The sequence below is a fragment of the Atractosteus spatula genome, chromosome 12 (assembly GCF_055471065.1).
Source record: "Atractosteus spatula isolate fAtrSpa1 chromosome 12, fAtrSpa1.hap1, whole genome shotgun sequence".
NCBI lineage: Eukaryota > Metazoa > Chordata > Actinopteri > Semionotiformes > Lepisosteidae > Atractosteus > Atractosteus spatula.
In genome coordinates, this window is record NC_142717.1 from 45,305,603 (window position 1) to 45,318,377 (window position 12,775).

Sequence of the window (12,775 nt, forward strand, 5' to 3'; positions counted from 1 at the left end):
GCATTGAAGATGTATGAAAACTAAAGCTTCTGTTAGTGTTTCCGTCGAAGTTCCATGGATAAACATTTCCACATCTTTTGTTGCAATGTTTACAGGAGATTAGTACTATTAGGATAAGTACTGTGGTTCTGTATGGATTTTGTCAATAATCATGTCACTCCTTGAAAGAAAGATGTCCTTCTCTGGATGTAAACTGTGTCAGAAGATCATAAAACATGAAACCTTCACCTTTTCACAGACTTAAACAGTAATAATGCATTTATTTTGTAAGCATGAAATCTGATAATTGATTCATCTGTACATCAGACCCTGAATTTAGAGCTCCATATTGTTGAATAAACAATGTTTACCTGATAATGAGTTTTGTGCAAAGTAAGTTCAGATACTCCTGCTGGCTTTGTTCACATCTACATGAAATAATGAACAGATAAATGTGATCAGACCTGTAGAGTTAAGTAACACAAAAACCGCTGCCATACACATACATGTATTTAAACTTACTCCGTTAAAGCTATTTGCAGAAAAAAAATGTAACAAGTCTAGGCAATATCATGAAAATAAAATTTATGCTAAACATAAGAAAATGATATACTTTAAGTGTTTATCAAAAACTGCTTCATTATGGGTAGCTGTTATTGGTGTCTTAAATATTTTTTATTTTCTAAAAAATCATTGTTTTGATGTTTATTAACCACTTCTTAGAGACCAGGCAAATTTTAGGAAGAATGGTAATGACCGTTACAGTATATTAAGGTGTAAGTTGTTAATTATAGACATATAGATACGCACAATGTTAATAATAATCTATAATCCAAAGGCAATTTTGTTAAAAACACCTGTGCCAATTATGTCAGCAGGAGCAAGTCAGCCCCTTATACAGCCAAAGTGCTATATGAAGAATAAACACATTTATTCGACCATGTGGTGTACAGACCAATTTGGATATCCTTCAAATAACTTGTATATGTGATTCAAATTAGTTTTTTTTTAAATAAAGCACTGCTTTGTTTTCACATAGTGCACTTTGAAATTATACAGCCGAAGACAAAAAAAAAAAATACAAATGCTAACAGAAGCCCCTAGTGTAAAGCACCCGTTCCAAAGAAGTATTCCCTGACAAACAAAATAACTGCTCATATATTGGACCTTAGAGGCCTGGGGCTAAGAATGGAAAAATTATTTACAAAAGCATGAAAATATTTAATCACTAGAGGCAGGGGGCAACAGTGTTTTAATTAACAGGTCCTCAGGCCTTTGGCTGGCTGCAGGCTTTCTCAAACAACCACAAACTCTGACTAGCTGCCTGCCAGCCCCAGGGCCAGGCTTGAGATGAAACAGATAAGATAATTGGTTCTAATGAAATCCAGAAGGCCTCGTCGTTGTTTTCTCTTTTTTTTTTTGAGCTTGGATTTGAAGAGTGCGTGTGGAAGTGAGCCTTAATTCAAACCAGGACTGCACCGGTCCCAGTCTCCGTGACTTTGATATTGTTTGAAGTTCTAAAAGTGTTCGCCACACCACGGGCCTGCTGGGCTGGGTCTCCCTGGTTACCTTAATTACCAGGCTTTATTGCTGACTTTACTGCACAGGAAAGGAGCCATTATGTGTTCTATCGAAATTCAGCTCTTTTTGGACCAGGGGTAAAGGTCATCCGAGGGAGCCAAAAAAGTTTCACTTTGAGACTTTCAAGGCATCTACAAAACGTCATAGTGGCAGAAAAATGCTAGATCTCAGGCTTTGTATTTCTGAGTTCCTGCTTTACCTAACCCATCGAAAATGATTACAGGAAAGTAACATCCATTTTACATAGAGACGCTGTTTTTTTAAAAAAATAAGTTTTAAATGATAATATTTTTAATTGATTTACATGCCTCATATCATTTCCATGCATGTCAAGGCAACACTAGCCTGCTCTTGGCAGGACTACGGGCAATGAATAAAGGCTTTGAACCTTTTAAAGGGAGCTGGGCCAGGCTACTGTTGCTTTCATTTAGACTGATGTGTTTGTTTATTTTCATTGATGACTTGTGTGAATCAGAACGGTCGTTTTTCACTGGTGCACATTTCTCCACTGTGCACAAAGATGAAGGCTGAAAATGTCATGCATGTGTGCTTACGAGGGAGTGCTTCATTAAAGATGCGTCCTGGTATCTTTCTTGAAAAGGCGGCTGCAGCTCACATACATCTGTCGCTGGAAATACAGCGGTAGCTCAGGCTCTGCTGAACTGTCCTGCTCTTGTGCCTGTGTTCTGCCGGTAACAGGCAGAAGCTTCACCGCCACGAACCCTGACATGTCAGATGTCAGAAGCTCAGCAAGGCTGGGCCTGCTCAGTCCTGAGACGGACCTCTAGAGAGAACCAGCATGCTGCTGCAAGCGGTGCTTGGATGACCAGTAGGTGGTGCTCTTCCCTCTGCGCCAGAATTTCCAAATGAATGCCCCAGCATAAACACTCTGGGCTGTACAAGACACCGTCCTTCAGACGAGACTAGAAACCGAGGTCCTGAATTGAACATAAGAACAGTTACAGATGAGAGGAGGCCGTTCGGCCTGTCTAGCTCATTTGGTAGTTAGTAGCTTATTGATCCCTATTTTTTAAAAGAAATCAGCTTCAGTGACATGGATGGGTAGCTTGTTCCATAATACCACAGTAATGACTACATGGTTTTTAAAGACCCCGGAACAGTTTCTGCAAGGGGAGGGGTGTTAAATTCCACGTCTATCTGTCCGATTAAATTCATCCCTTAAGTAAACTGGTGAAGCGACTCCTCCTCCAGCTGATGTGCTGTACAGTGAGGCTGCTGCTGCTGCTTTATAATCAGATGAGGTGGCCGGGCAGCACCCAGGTGGGGGCTGCAGTTCAGAGGAGGGTGTAATGGGTCTCTGTCTTGCCTGATGATGATTGTGCTAACATAGACTTACTGCTCTTTTTTCTGTTTTATGAATAGGTCTGTTCTGCTTATATGCAATATTCTTATACTATAATGTTTTGCATTAGTATATCAGAACTTTGTTTCCACTACTGGTAATGGAAAAATCATTCTTGTTTCCAAAATTAAGTTATACTGCGTTAAACATTACAATAATTAATTAACGTTACATTAATAGATCGACAGGTGAAGTAAGAGAATATTAAGGGAAAGATCTTTTGCACTCAGATAGGATTGGGAGTTTTAATCTTGGGCAATAAATGTCTTGAGGAAATCATATTGCTGGAGAAAGTGAAGTTTTCTTCCATAAAATACCTTTTCCTGGAATAAATACCATTAAAATTAAATTAAATTAAAAAATTAAAAGCCATAGATACAAGTTTTTATCTGACTTGTGAAAATTCTTCTTAGCCTTTTTTTTAATACTGTACCTCCTTCTTCAAGTCTGAATAGTGGTCATCTTTAATTTGTTTATGCACTTGGAACACACAGTCTAATAATAATAAATGTTAAATACCAGTGCATTACATTGTCATAATCTTCCTGGCCTTCTGAAAATTTATGGACATACAACAATATTTGCTGTGAAAGTCTATGAATACAAAAATGTTATTTCTAACTTATTATTCTCCACTGTATGTAGACATTCATGCATTTATGTCATATAATGCATTTTGATGTGAGAGAGAAACAGAAGCTTTAAATCACATGAAACTCAGCTGTCCCATTCAACCTAAACACCAGTTTTTCACAGAAGTTCATTTTCATGGTTCTAAATCTTGGCATGGCCTCCTACCTCATAATTTTACAGTTATTTCTCGCTGATGTGCTTGTGTAATTAGGGATTCGTTCTGCCTCTGTGTTTTGCGTCTGAATTATTTGCATTAAATTACCACCCACAAAATTTTACGGTAACTTAGAGCCTCAGAGATTGAGCCTTTGTTATTTTATTGCAGGAACACAATTCTGATGGAGTCTCAATTTTCTGTTTAAAAGAAAATCCAAGAGCTGAGCTCAGGAGTCTCAAAAAGTCTGGATGATATCAGGTCTCAGTTTCATTGTTGGTGACACCTGCTGAATATGAATATAAAAACTATGTTACTAAACAACTAATAACATGCAGTAACTAATATGTAAACAGCCTTATTAAAAATGCTGAATATGAACACTCGTCTCTCAATCTAAATACATTATTTATGCAACATCAGCAAACATTCTCTTAAATCTTTCATTTTCATTTAAAAGTGAAAATCACAAAGCATGGTGATAAGGGTTATACATTTTCATAATAACAATATCTTGACTGAATTTGAAGAAGAGAAACCATCGTTCTCACATTTCTTAAAATGTATTACAGACAAGCAATACTTCTATATAATGCAAAAATGTTGAAATGCAAATGTGCTTTTTTTTTTTCATGGAAATGAAAATATTTGAATACTTCTCTGGATGTCCGAATTCCACCTGTCCCCCTCCGCCAAATGAATAGCAGTATTCCATCTCTGTAACCATGTGATGGTTATACAAGTACAGTACAACAACATCACAAAGGCTGAAGATGAACAGTGTTTCCAATACAGCCTTTATTTGAATTTTCTTTAAATTAGGAATTGCCAAATCATTTCCATATCTGCCCGGTTTGGATTTGGCAATCGCCCTTCTGCATATTCCCCCTACAATCCCTGTGCAGGACAGGGAGGGTGAGGAACTGTGTACATTGTCTTCCAGCATGGCCTCCTACAGATCTCCTACCGGAGACCTATCACTGAACAGCTGAGCCGGGTCTCACACTGACTTCACACTGAAGCGACCCAAACGACTTCTAAAGCTGTTAAAGTAATCAAATGAACTAAAGGATCCTGTTGGATACCCTCCCTAGCACTAACCTTCCTGACATGTGAAGCGATGAACGAGTTTTACACCCTGGTTCATGTGAACAGCTAGGCGTGACTCCATGTTGGATTCATTCAGTGTGCACTAAATCATACACCAAGTCACTTGTCGAAAATGAAGAACGACAGTAATTTCTGCTTTCTGTTTGGCTTTGAGGATGAGGGCTAGTGGAAGATGGAATGTGTTTGTTTTTTTTAATACTCGTGGTCTACTTTGTTTTTGAAAGGAAAAAAATAATTTACTGAATAATCAAATGTGAGGAATGTAGCCCTAAACTGCCTCGCACGCAATCGAAAACTATACACGATGAAAACATGGTCCTGAACAATTTTAGCTCTCAACGTGCACAGATATACAACGTTCAAGCTTCACTTTGTACTGTTTTGTTCAGGTCACATGACACAACGGATAAAAAGAACTGAATGTTCTATATGCAAAAAAAACATTACTTATTTTGTCTCATAGGAGACAGTTGCATTTTCCCACACTGTACCCATGTTGGAAGGAGTCTTGCCCTTAGAGAGTTAATGTACTGTAACACAGGAAAAAAGTTGTAATTGTCATGGTACTTCACTGTAATGGGCACTTCACGCAGCAGTACTAAATGCCTAATTACAGCAATTTTGGTGCAGACCACACTAGCGTGTGTTCTCCTTTCACACTGCACTGGAATCTGTAGAATCATTAGTACTAGACTGTTGAGTACAAAAACAGCATAACATTAGGCTATGGCTAGATCGGTATGCATGCCAACTGACTGCGGCACTTTAATTAATCTGTACATTTGCAGCACTGGAGCTTAACTGCACTCATAGGTAGTTGGGAACATTCATTAAAAACGAAGGACTCGCCACTTGTCTAACCCAGGTATAACCCAGGGCTGCATAATTATACTGTCTGGAGGCACAGCAAGTGTCCTGCGTAATAAGCCCTCACTAACTCCAAGATTTAAAGACTCTTTCGCAAACCTTTAATCCTGCACCTCCTTACAAATCAAGTTTTATGTTATAAGGATTATGTAACAGAGCCTGAGAGCGAGCTGATCCGGAGGAATGCAACAGTAAAAAGGAAAGAGAGAGGACAGAGTTGGAAGCCTAGTGAGTCACACCAATAAAAGACCCGAACTGAAGCATGTTTGTGATTTTCGTCTGAGGCGGGGGGGCGGTCCAGTGCTTTGTCAGAGCAGCTTGTCAGCTCCTCTCCTTTGCCATGCAAGCGCTGCTCATGCCAGCACAGCCCTGTTCGTTCTGCTTTGCCATTGAAAGCCCTGTATGAATTCCTCCCCAGGACTGTTATCATCCCCATTGCCAATGAGTTCAGCCCCGACGTGGTCCTGGTGTCCGCCGGGTTCGATGCCGTGGAAGGCCACGACCCCCTGCTGGGCGGGTACACGGTCACAGCCAGATGTAAGTCCCTTCCTCTTGCTGCTCGCTCACCTTGCTCACCTGGCCTGCGGGACACCGGCGAGAGCTGGGAACCAGACTGCAGCTTGAAGGGTTAAAACAGAACATCTGTTCTAAACTAAACTGAAGAGTTTTTTTTCTGAAAATATAGAGCAGCTGGAAATATGAAGGGAATTCGGGGGTTGCCTATTGCCGCCATACTGTGAAATACAATAAGCTTACAGTTGCAAAATTACAACCATTTCTGTATATTGGCATGTAACACTCATTATTTTATTTTTTTGTCATTTAGGTGCTCTTACTTATCAGGAAATATATCATTATTCCTTTACATGATAGCTTCATAATCAATAATGAAGATTCTATTTTGCAATTTACTGTTGTCTTTTATGTCAAATGTATTCCAGATGATCATTTTATGCTTCCAGAGTCTATTGATATTTGATATAAAAATCAATTCATGTGCACGCACACTCCTTATTTAGAGCTTTTCCACCCTCCTTTGTCGTTGATATGAAGAGCGCGTGTGTCCATCACCGAAGGCAGGGAGCCCTTACCTTCTTAACAATAGTACTGTAGTGGAACTGAGAGACATATCCTACTCTGCAGCATTGTTCTGCTCTGACAGGATGATAACTGAGAAAGAATAGATCCAAAGGAAACATGTCACGTCAGAAAAGTGGTACTCCTGCAAAGATTTGTGGCTCCCTACCGAAGCATTAAAGGTCGGATGGACTTTTCCTGCTATTTTTTGCAAAACAAACACTTCTTATCTGTAACAGTATTCTCACATAAGATTTCACGACCATGGACTTCAAAAGCTTGCCACAGGGAAGGGCAGGGAGGCAGTAACCCTAAGTGGCAGCTCACTATCTCACCAGGGACAGACAGAGGGAAGGTGAGGCGTCTGTGCTGTTTGTTGCTGTGTGTTTTAGCCACATGGGGTGATTAGTGACCATCTGTTTTTCGGTCTGCTAAGCTCAGTATTTTTTCTCTCAAAATGCCATGATGCCTCGTACCCTTAAAGACAAACTAGCGTTTAACCCCAGGGAGCTGGCCACTGCCATAATGATAATTTGAGGATTTCATTACCTTTGCTGGAATTTTTTTTTTCGGCCTCATGGTGAAATTAGTTTTAATATAAAAGTAAATATTGCTTTCTGAAGAAGTACTTAGGGGTGACTAAATTCCTGTTTTAACCTAATTATCTACTTCATAGTGCCCTGCAGCAAACTCTCATGTCTGATATTGCTCCTTTTCCCTTAGTAAGAAAATTCAGAAGTAAACCAGCAACTGTTATGCATAACCATGGAAATTAAAACTCCAATGTCAAGACACCCTCACCTGCAGCAAGTGCCTGAGTGAACAATACAAAATCATTCGCTGTGTTCAGCATGAGGCACCTAACCCATAAAACTACAAGTACACTCAACAAGAAGAAAAAGCTGGGGAATTAAAATTAGAGTGACTTCATGGTGAGGATACTATTTTTGAGTCTTCTGTTCAAAGAAGTTGAAAACAAAAACTTTCAATTCGGCGTTATGAGGTCTGAAAAATACAATTTAGAAACCCATTCTATTAACGCACCGACATCACTGTAATAGTAATGCACAATGCTTTTATTTTGGCAGTGTTTTGAAATGCATTTTTCTGTAGTTCAGCTTTTGTAACCACAGAAGCATTTTTCAGTTGACTCTGAACTAAATTTCTTTTCACACATAAATTTCTTCGGAGAGGCAGCATTCCTCGGACAGTGAAAGGCCAGCCTGCTGGGGAAAATGTCTGCAACTTTCTCTTTATTTTCCTCGCAGTCTGATCTATCTCAGAGGGGCAGGAGCAGGGTGGAATAAATGTGATGTGAACTTCAGGGATTTTTTTTCTAGCAAGAAGACTGTCAACACATTTGAATTACCTGTTAACTAAAAATAATAAACACTTAAAATGTACTTAAAATGTAAAAATGCAAAGAGTGTAGAATTAAATAGAAGAGCTAAGACAAAGTGGTTTTATTCTCAGTGGATAATTTTAGAATGTTTTTCTTGCATGGTAATCTTTGTTTTTGTTTTAAAAAATCAGATTGCAAACCTCTCTTTGTGTGGGAGAAAAACATTATCCTTATACGTATAACAAATATATATGGTAAAAATTGTTTTCATCTTTCTACCTTTTCATGTCCTTAGTTAAAGTTAAACTGCAAAAAATAAGAGAAAATTTATAGTAACACAAAACAATGTATACGTGACTCACATAATGTTAAAGACTAGATGATTTTTATATTACATACATTAGGTCAAAAATACATATTGTATATTATGAGGCATATAAAAATAATCAGGAAGAGATTGCTGTTTCTGCTCTCTGATAAATATTAATATGTTCATGTTTTTGCTTTTCTCTCTAAAACTCTCCTGAAATATTTTATTTTTAGGCATCTTATTTATTTCCCAGTGTTATATGTGTATCAGCACTGATGTTTCCATGTGCGTCTGTTTGTGTATGTTTGCGCAGAACACTGTTAACTGATCACAACTGAATTTTGAGCCACCTGCTTTCTTTATTTCTTCTGATGCTTTATTTCTGTCCAAGAACAAGTTTCAATGAATATTTTTCTGAAATAATACATGCAATATGTTTCTTGTTTCTCCTAAGAAAAATAGTAACGATGAATACAGCAAAGATATTATTAAATGAACCTTTGTTGCTGTCTACTCAAAGTACAGAAAACCTTGAAATATATTTTATTAATTATTTCAATCCAACAAATTAATGCTTCAGTTACAGAAAGAAAATGACAAACCTTTTCTCATTCTTTAATTTAAAATATTAAATATACTTTTTAATAATTATACATCTCATTCTTAGTCTTTAAAAACTTTGAAAAATAATATATCATAGATCTAAAGATAAGAATTCTAGAAGTAGGTATTTCCTTTGAATTAGAGGTATGGAGGTTGGGTACATCTGGCTCGAGTTCTTGATTTGTTTGGAGCAAACGAATCTCCAGGTCTGTTCAGAGCTGCTATAGACCTGTGCCTGATGTATTCAGACCACTGTAAAATGGCTGTGGAACAGATACCACAAAGGGGAAACTAAAGGTGAAATTATTACGTCTGTGTTCTACTCTTTATCTTAAAGGAACTCTCTCTGTCTAAGGCCTTATTAAATACTGTGAACAAAAAAAGGAATAACATTCTTATAAAAAAAAAATTACTCAAACCTCTTACAATTATAAATTATCCAGACTTTTAAAGAATACGATGGTAAACATTTAACATACTAAGAATCCGAACTTTACAGCGATTATATTATGTATTTAATACTTTTCTGCAGAAAAAGAAGATGGAATTAAGCTGTTTACAGAATATCAGGCACTTTGTAGCTGGTCTTAAGGAGAAATCCCGAGGAAATGTTAGCGGCACTAATTAATTTTTTTCTTGCTTTACGAAATCTTCAGGAGTGAGTGATCTAAACTGCTAGGGCTGACGCTAAATTTACAAAAAGTAAAAGATTCAAAAAGACTCATAAAACACAATATGGCTTGAATTCAAAGTGTATTTTTATATTACAAAGGTAAAATTATTTCTCTTATTGCTGAACAAAATACAGAATACAAAGGAAACGAATGGTACCCCCCACATAACCCCCATCGGTTAATCAGGGTTTGCAAAAGTTGTGTCAGTTTCCTTGATGTGCATTGAGAAAGAAAGGTAGATTAAAACTTTGATAGCTCCATTAGCTGATCTCCACAGGTTATCAGATTAATCTCCATGGTAACACTATCTATCCAAAGTGGCTGTAAGCTGTTCATGGGCCCTGTCAGCTTCTGTCTGGGTTGGCCCATGAATGTGGACAAAACCCAAAGGATCCTGGGCGTTTTCTAACAGCCTCAGTGAAATGCAATACCGCAGAGGACGCAGTGTCTAGCTTTGAACTTGATTTACCACGAGGGCCACAAACTGCTAGATTTTATTTTGGTAGCTGGTGCCAGCACCCTAGTGATATGGTGATTGTCAATGAAGATAAAGTCTACCTTAAGTGTTCTTAAAAAGCAGAAATAAGCTGCTTGGTTCCTGACCTGTATCCTGTGGAGATAAGTGCACAAATGTATACAGGACACTGTGGAATTAGGGCTCAGATTTAGGACTGTGTTTTAACAAGATGTTAAATACTCCTAACTCAAACCATTCACGAAGCTGTATTCCGTTTAGTTCAAGGTGTTCCATAAAGTTGTTTTTTTTAGAATTGTAACGTTATAGAATCCTTTTTGACTTTTAAGAGAAATAATCCACGATTAACTACTAATCACAACTGTTAAAATTACTGTTTAAATTAATTCATTTTGTGTAATAATACATCTTATATAAACAGTAACATCCAGTTTTCATTGTTCTGTGCTAATGCGCCCAAAATATAGAGACATCTGCCATGGCCATTTCTTAAAAGCTATTTTATTGAGACACAAGATAGCGATACCATGTCTTCCAAAAAAATCTGTAGACCATCTCCTAGTAAAAAATATTTATATTATTCTAAATTAGATCTCTGTGCTCTCATTTATACCTACGTTTCTGTTACAGAAGGCCTTTTGTCTCAAACCCCCAAATACATAGTGCTCAGTATTCATTCAAAGAAGACTGATAAATCAAATAGAAAACTGGGTCAAGACCTGTGTTTATGTTACACTTCCAAGAGCTAAACAAAATTCGTTTTGGTTTGTGAGCTCCTCTAACTCGATCAGCTTAGACATCAGCCCCCACACATCTCCCTGTCCCTAAGAGTCGGAGTGTTTATGTTACATTACTGTAAATTGAATTTAAATAGAACTGTGGGAAGTGCCTTCACATAATGGGCAGAACAGTCCATATTTTTATAAACACGAGATCTTGGGAGTTTTAATGAGTTGATGAAAAGGAAAAACTCCTGACTAACGGACCCCTCACAACCACGCGGAGGAGGAGAGGAGAGGGCGTAGCGAGACTGCAGTTGGCCTCGTCTCGGTCCGGAAGGCGGATGTGCCCCGGACACGTGGCCTGGGGCCGAGGGCGTCTCTCGTCCTTCGTCTGCCCTCCAGCTCTCCTCTCCCGGGCTCTCACAGCCCCGCTCGTCGGGACATTCAAGCTCAGTAATTCAGGAACGCATCTGCTGAGCCTTCTCGGCATCGTCGTCGTCGTCACATGATAATACACAGCAGTGACAGATTACCGTGTATTATCTAGAAAGTCTTGTCCTCCTTCCAGAGAAATCCAACATATTTTATAAGACTTTTTCCATGATAGTAGACTGACTTTTAATGTGCTTTATGAGAGCTGTGGAAATATTTCCATGGTGAAGAGTTCAGTTGTGCATTGAAATACAGCCACGCTTGGCAATGGGACCAGCCTATCACCAGACCAAATTTACTTCATACTGTCTGCATTCTCCTCTCATTTTTCTGCTTATCTGCTGCACATCCTTCATCGCATATTTTTACCTTCTTTTTTCATACTGGTGTATGGCTTTTGCTCAGATTGCTGTGTGCCGTCCTAGCTGTCCTGGCAGTGCCAGTCCTCAGCGATAGCTCCTCACCACTGAAAGTGAGGAAACTCTAGGACTGTGCCTGCCTGTACTGTACTATACCTTCCCCATCTTCTTCTGCAGCAGGGTGTACCACCCTGGGTAGCTCTCACCGGGACGTTTCTGTACTGAGACCTCCCCTCAGGAACTGCCTTTCCCCCCCAAAAAGGGTAAAAAGCAGTAAAAACAGTAAATGAAGTGAAAAATACAACACAATTGTGAATAACAAGCGGTGTACTGAGCGTGACAGAAGAAACAAAAAAAAATAGTGCAAAAGTAGCTCTGCACCTCCGCCTTCTTGCCTGCTGGTCGTTTAACAATCCATAACAATGACAATAATTATAATAATACATTATTTAACCCGGTAGGTCAATTGAAAACAAATCCACACTTATAACGTCAACCTAGAGACCTGTTTACATGGCAGGGCAGTTGACTGGAGGGAACAGCCTTTCTCAGAAGGGTACAAAAGCAGCCTCATGCTCCGGGTCTGAAGCCACAACCTTTAAGTTATAGGTCTTGATCTCTGGTTACTCCCTCTAGCTACTGCGACAGCTTAAACAAAAGAGAATCACGGTTTCCATATAGGCACCAATTCAGTCACGAAACCCCTTCATGAATGCTATTTTTAATTAGTCAAAAATGACCAATAAAAGACATTTCTTGAGATGTTCAACAAAAACGAAGAACTTTCTAGAACTGAAACAATATTCTAATAAGTAAATGCAATCCTTTTAATGTTGTAAACCAAACAATTTATTTTGTTCCTCCTTTCTATATAGTTCATAAAAATTAAAGAGAATTAAACAGATTAAATTAATCTTATCACTTTTCATTAAGGGAAAATGTTGAACCCTATTTCAAGTATTTTCCTTCTTTCATAAAAAATACTGAAGTCGAGGCCTTGCATTTCTGCTAAATGTTATAAAGCAAAATTTAGAAATCACACAAAGCAAAGACGTACCACAAACTGCCTCTTTTTTAAGACCATGGTTTATCCA

At 38.3% G+C, this 12,775-nt stretch overlaps 1 protein-coding gene across 1 annotated transcript in view; it reads left to right on the forward strand.

Moving 5' to 3' along the window:
* LOC148823179 (histone deacetylase 9) overlaps nt 1–12,775 on the forward strand; it is a 178,701-nt gene that overhangs the window by 151,164 nt on the left and 14,762 nt on the right. The window contains exon 23 of the mRNA XM_088928544.1: nt 6,106–6,224. Coding sequence (XP_088784670.1) covers nt 6,106–6,224 — 119 coding nt within the window. The remainder of the gene's footprint in view (nt 1–6,105; nt 6,225–12,775) is intronic.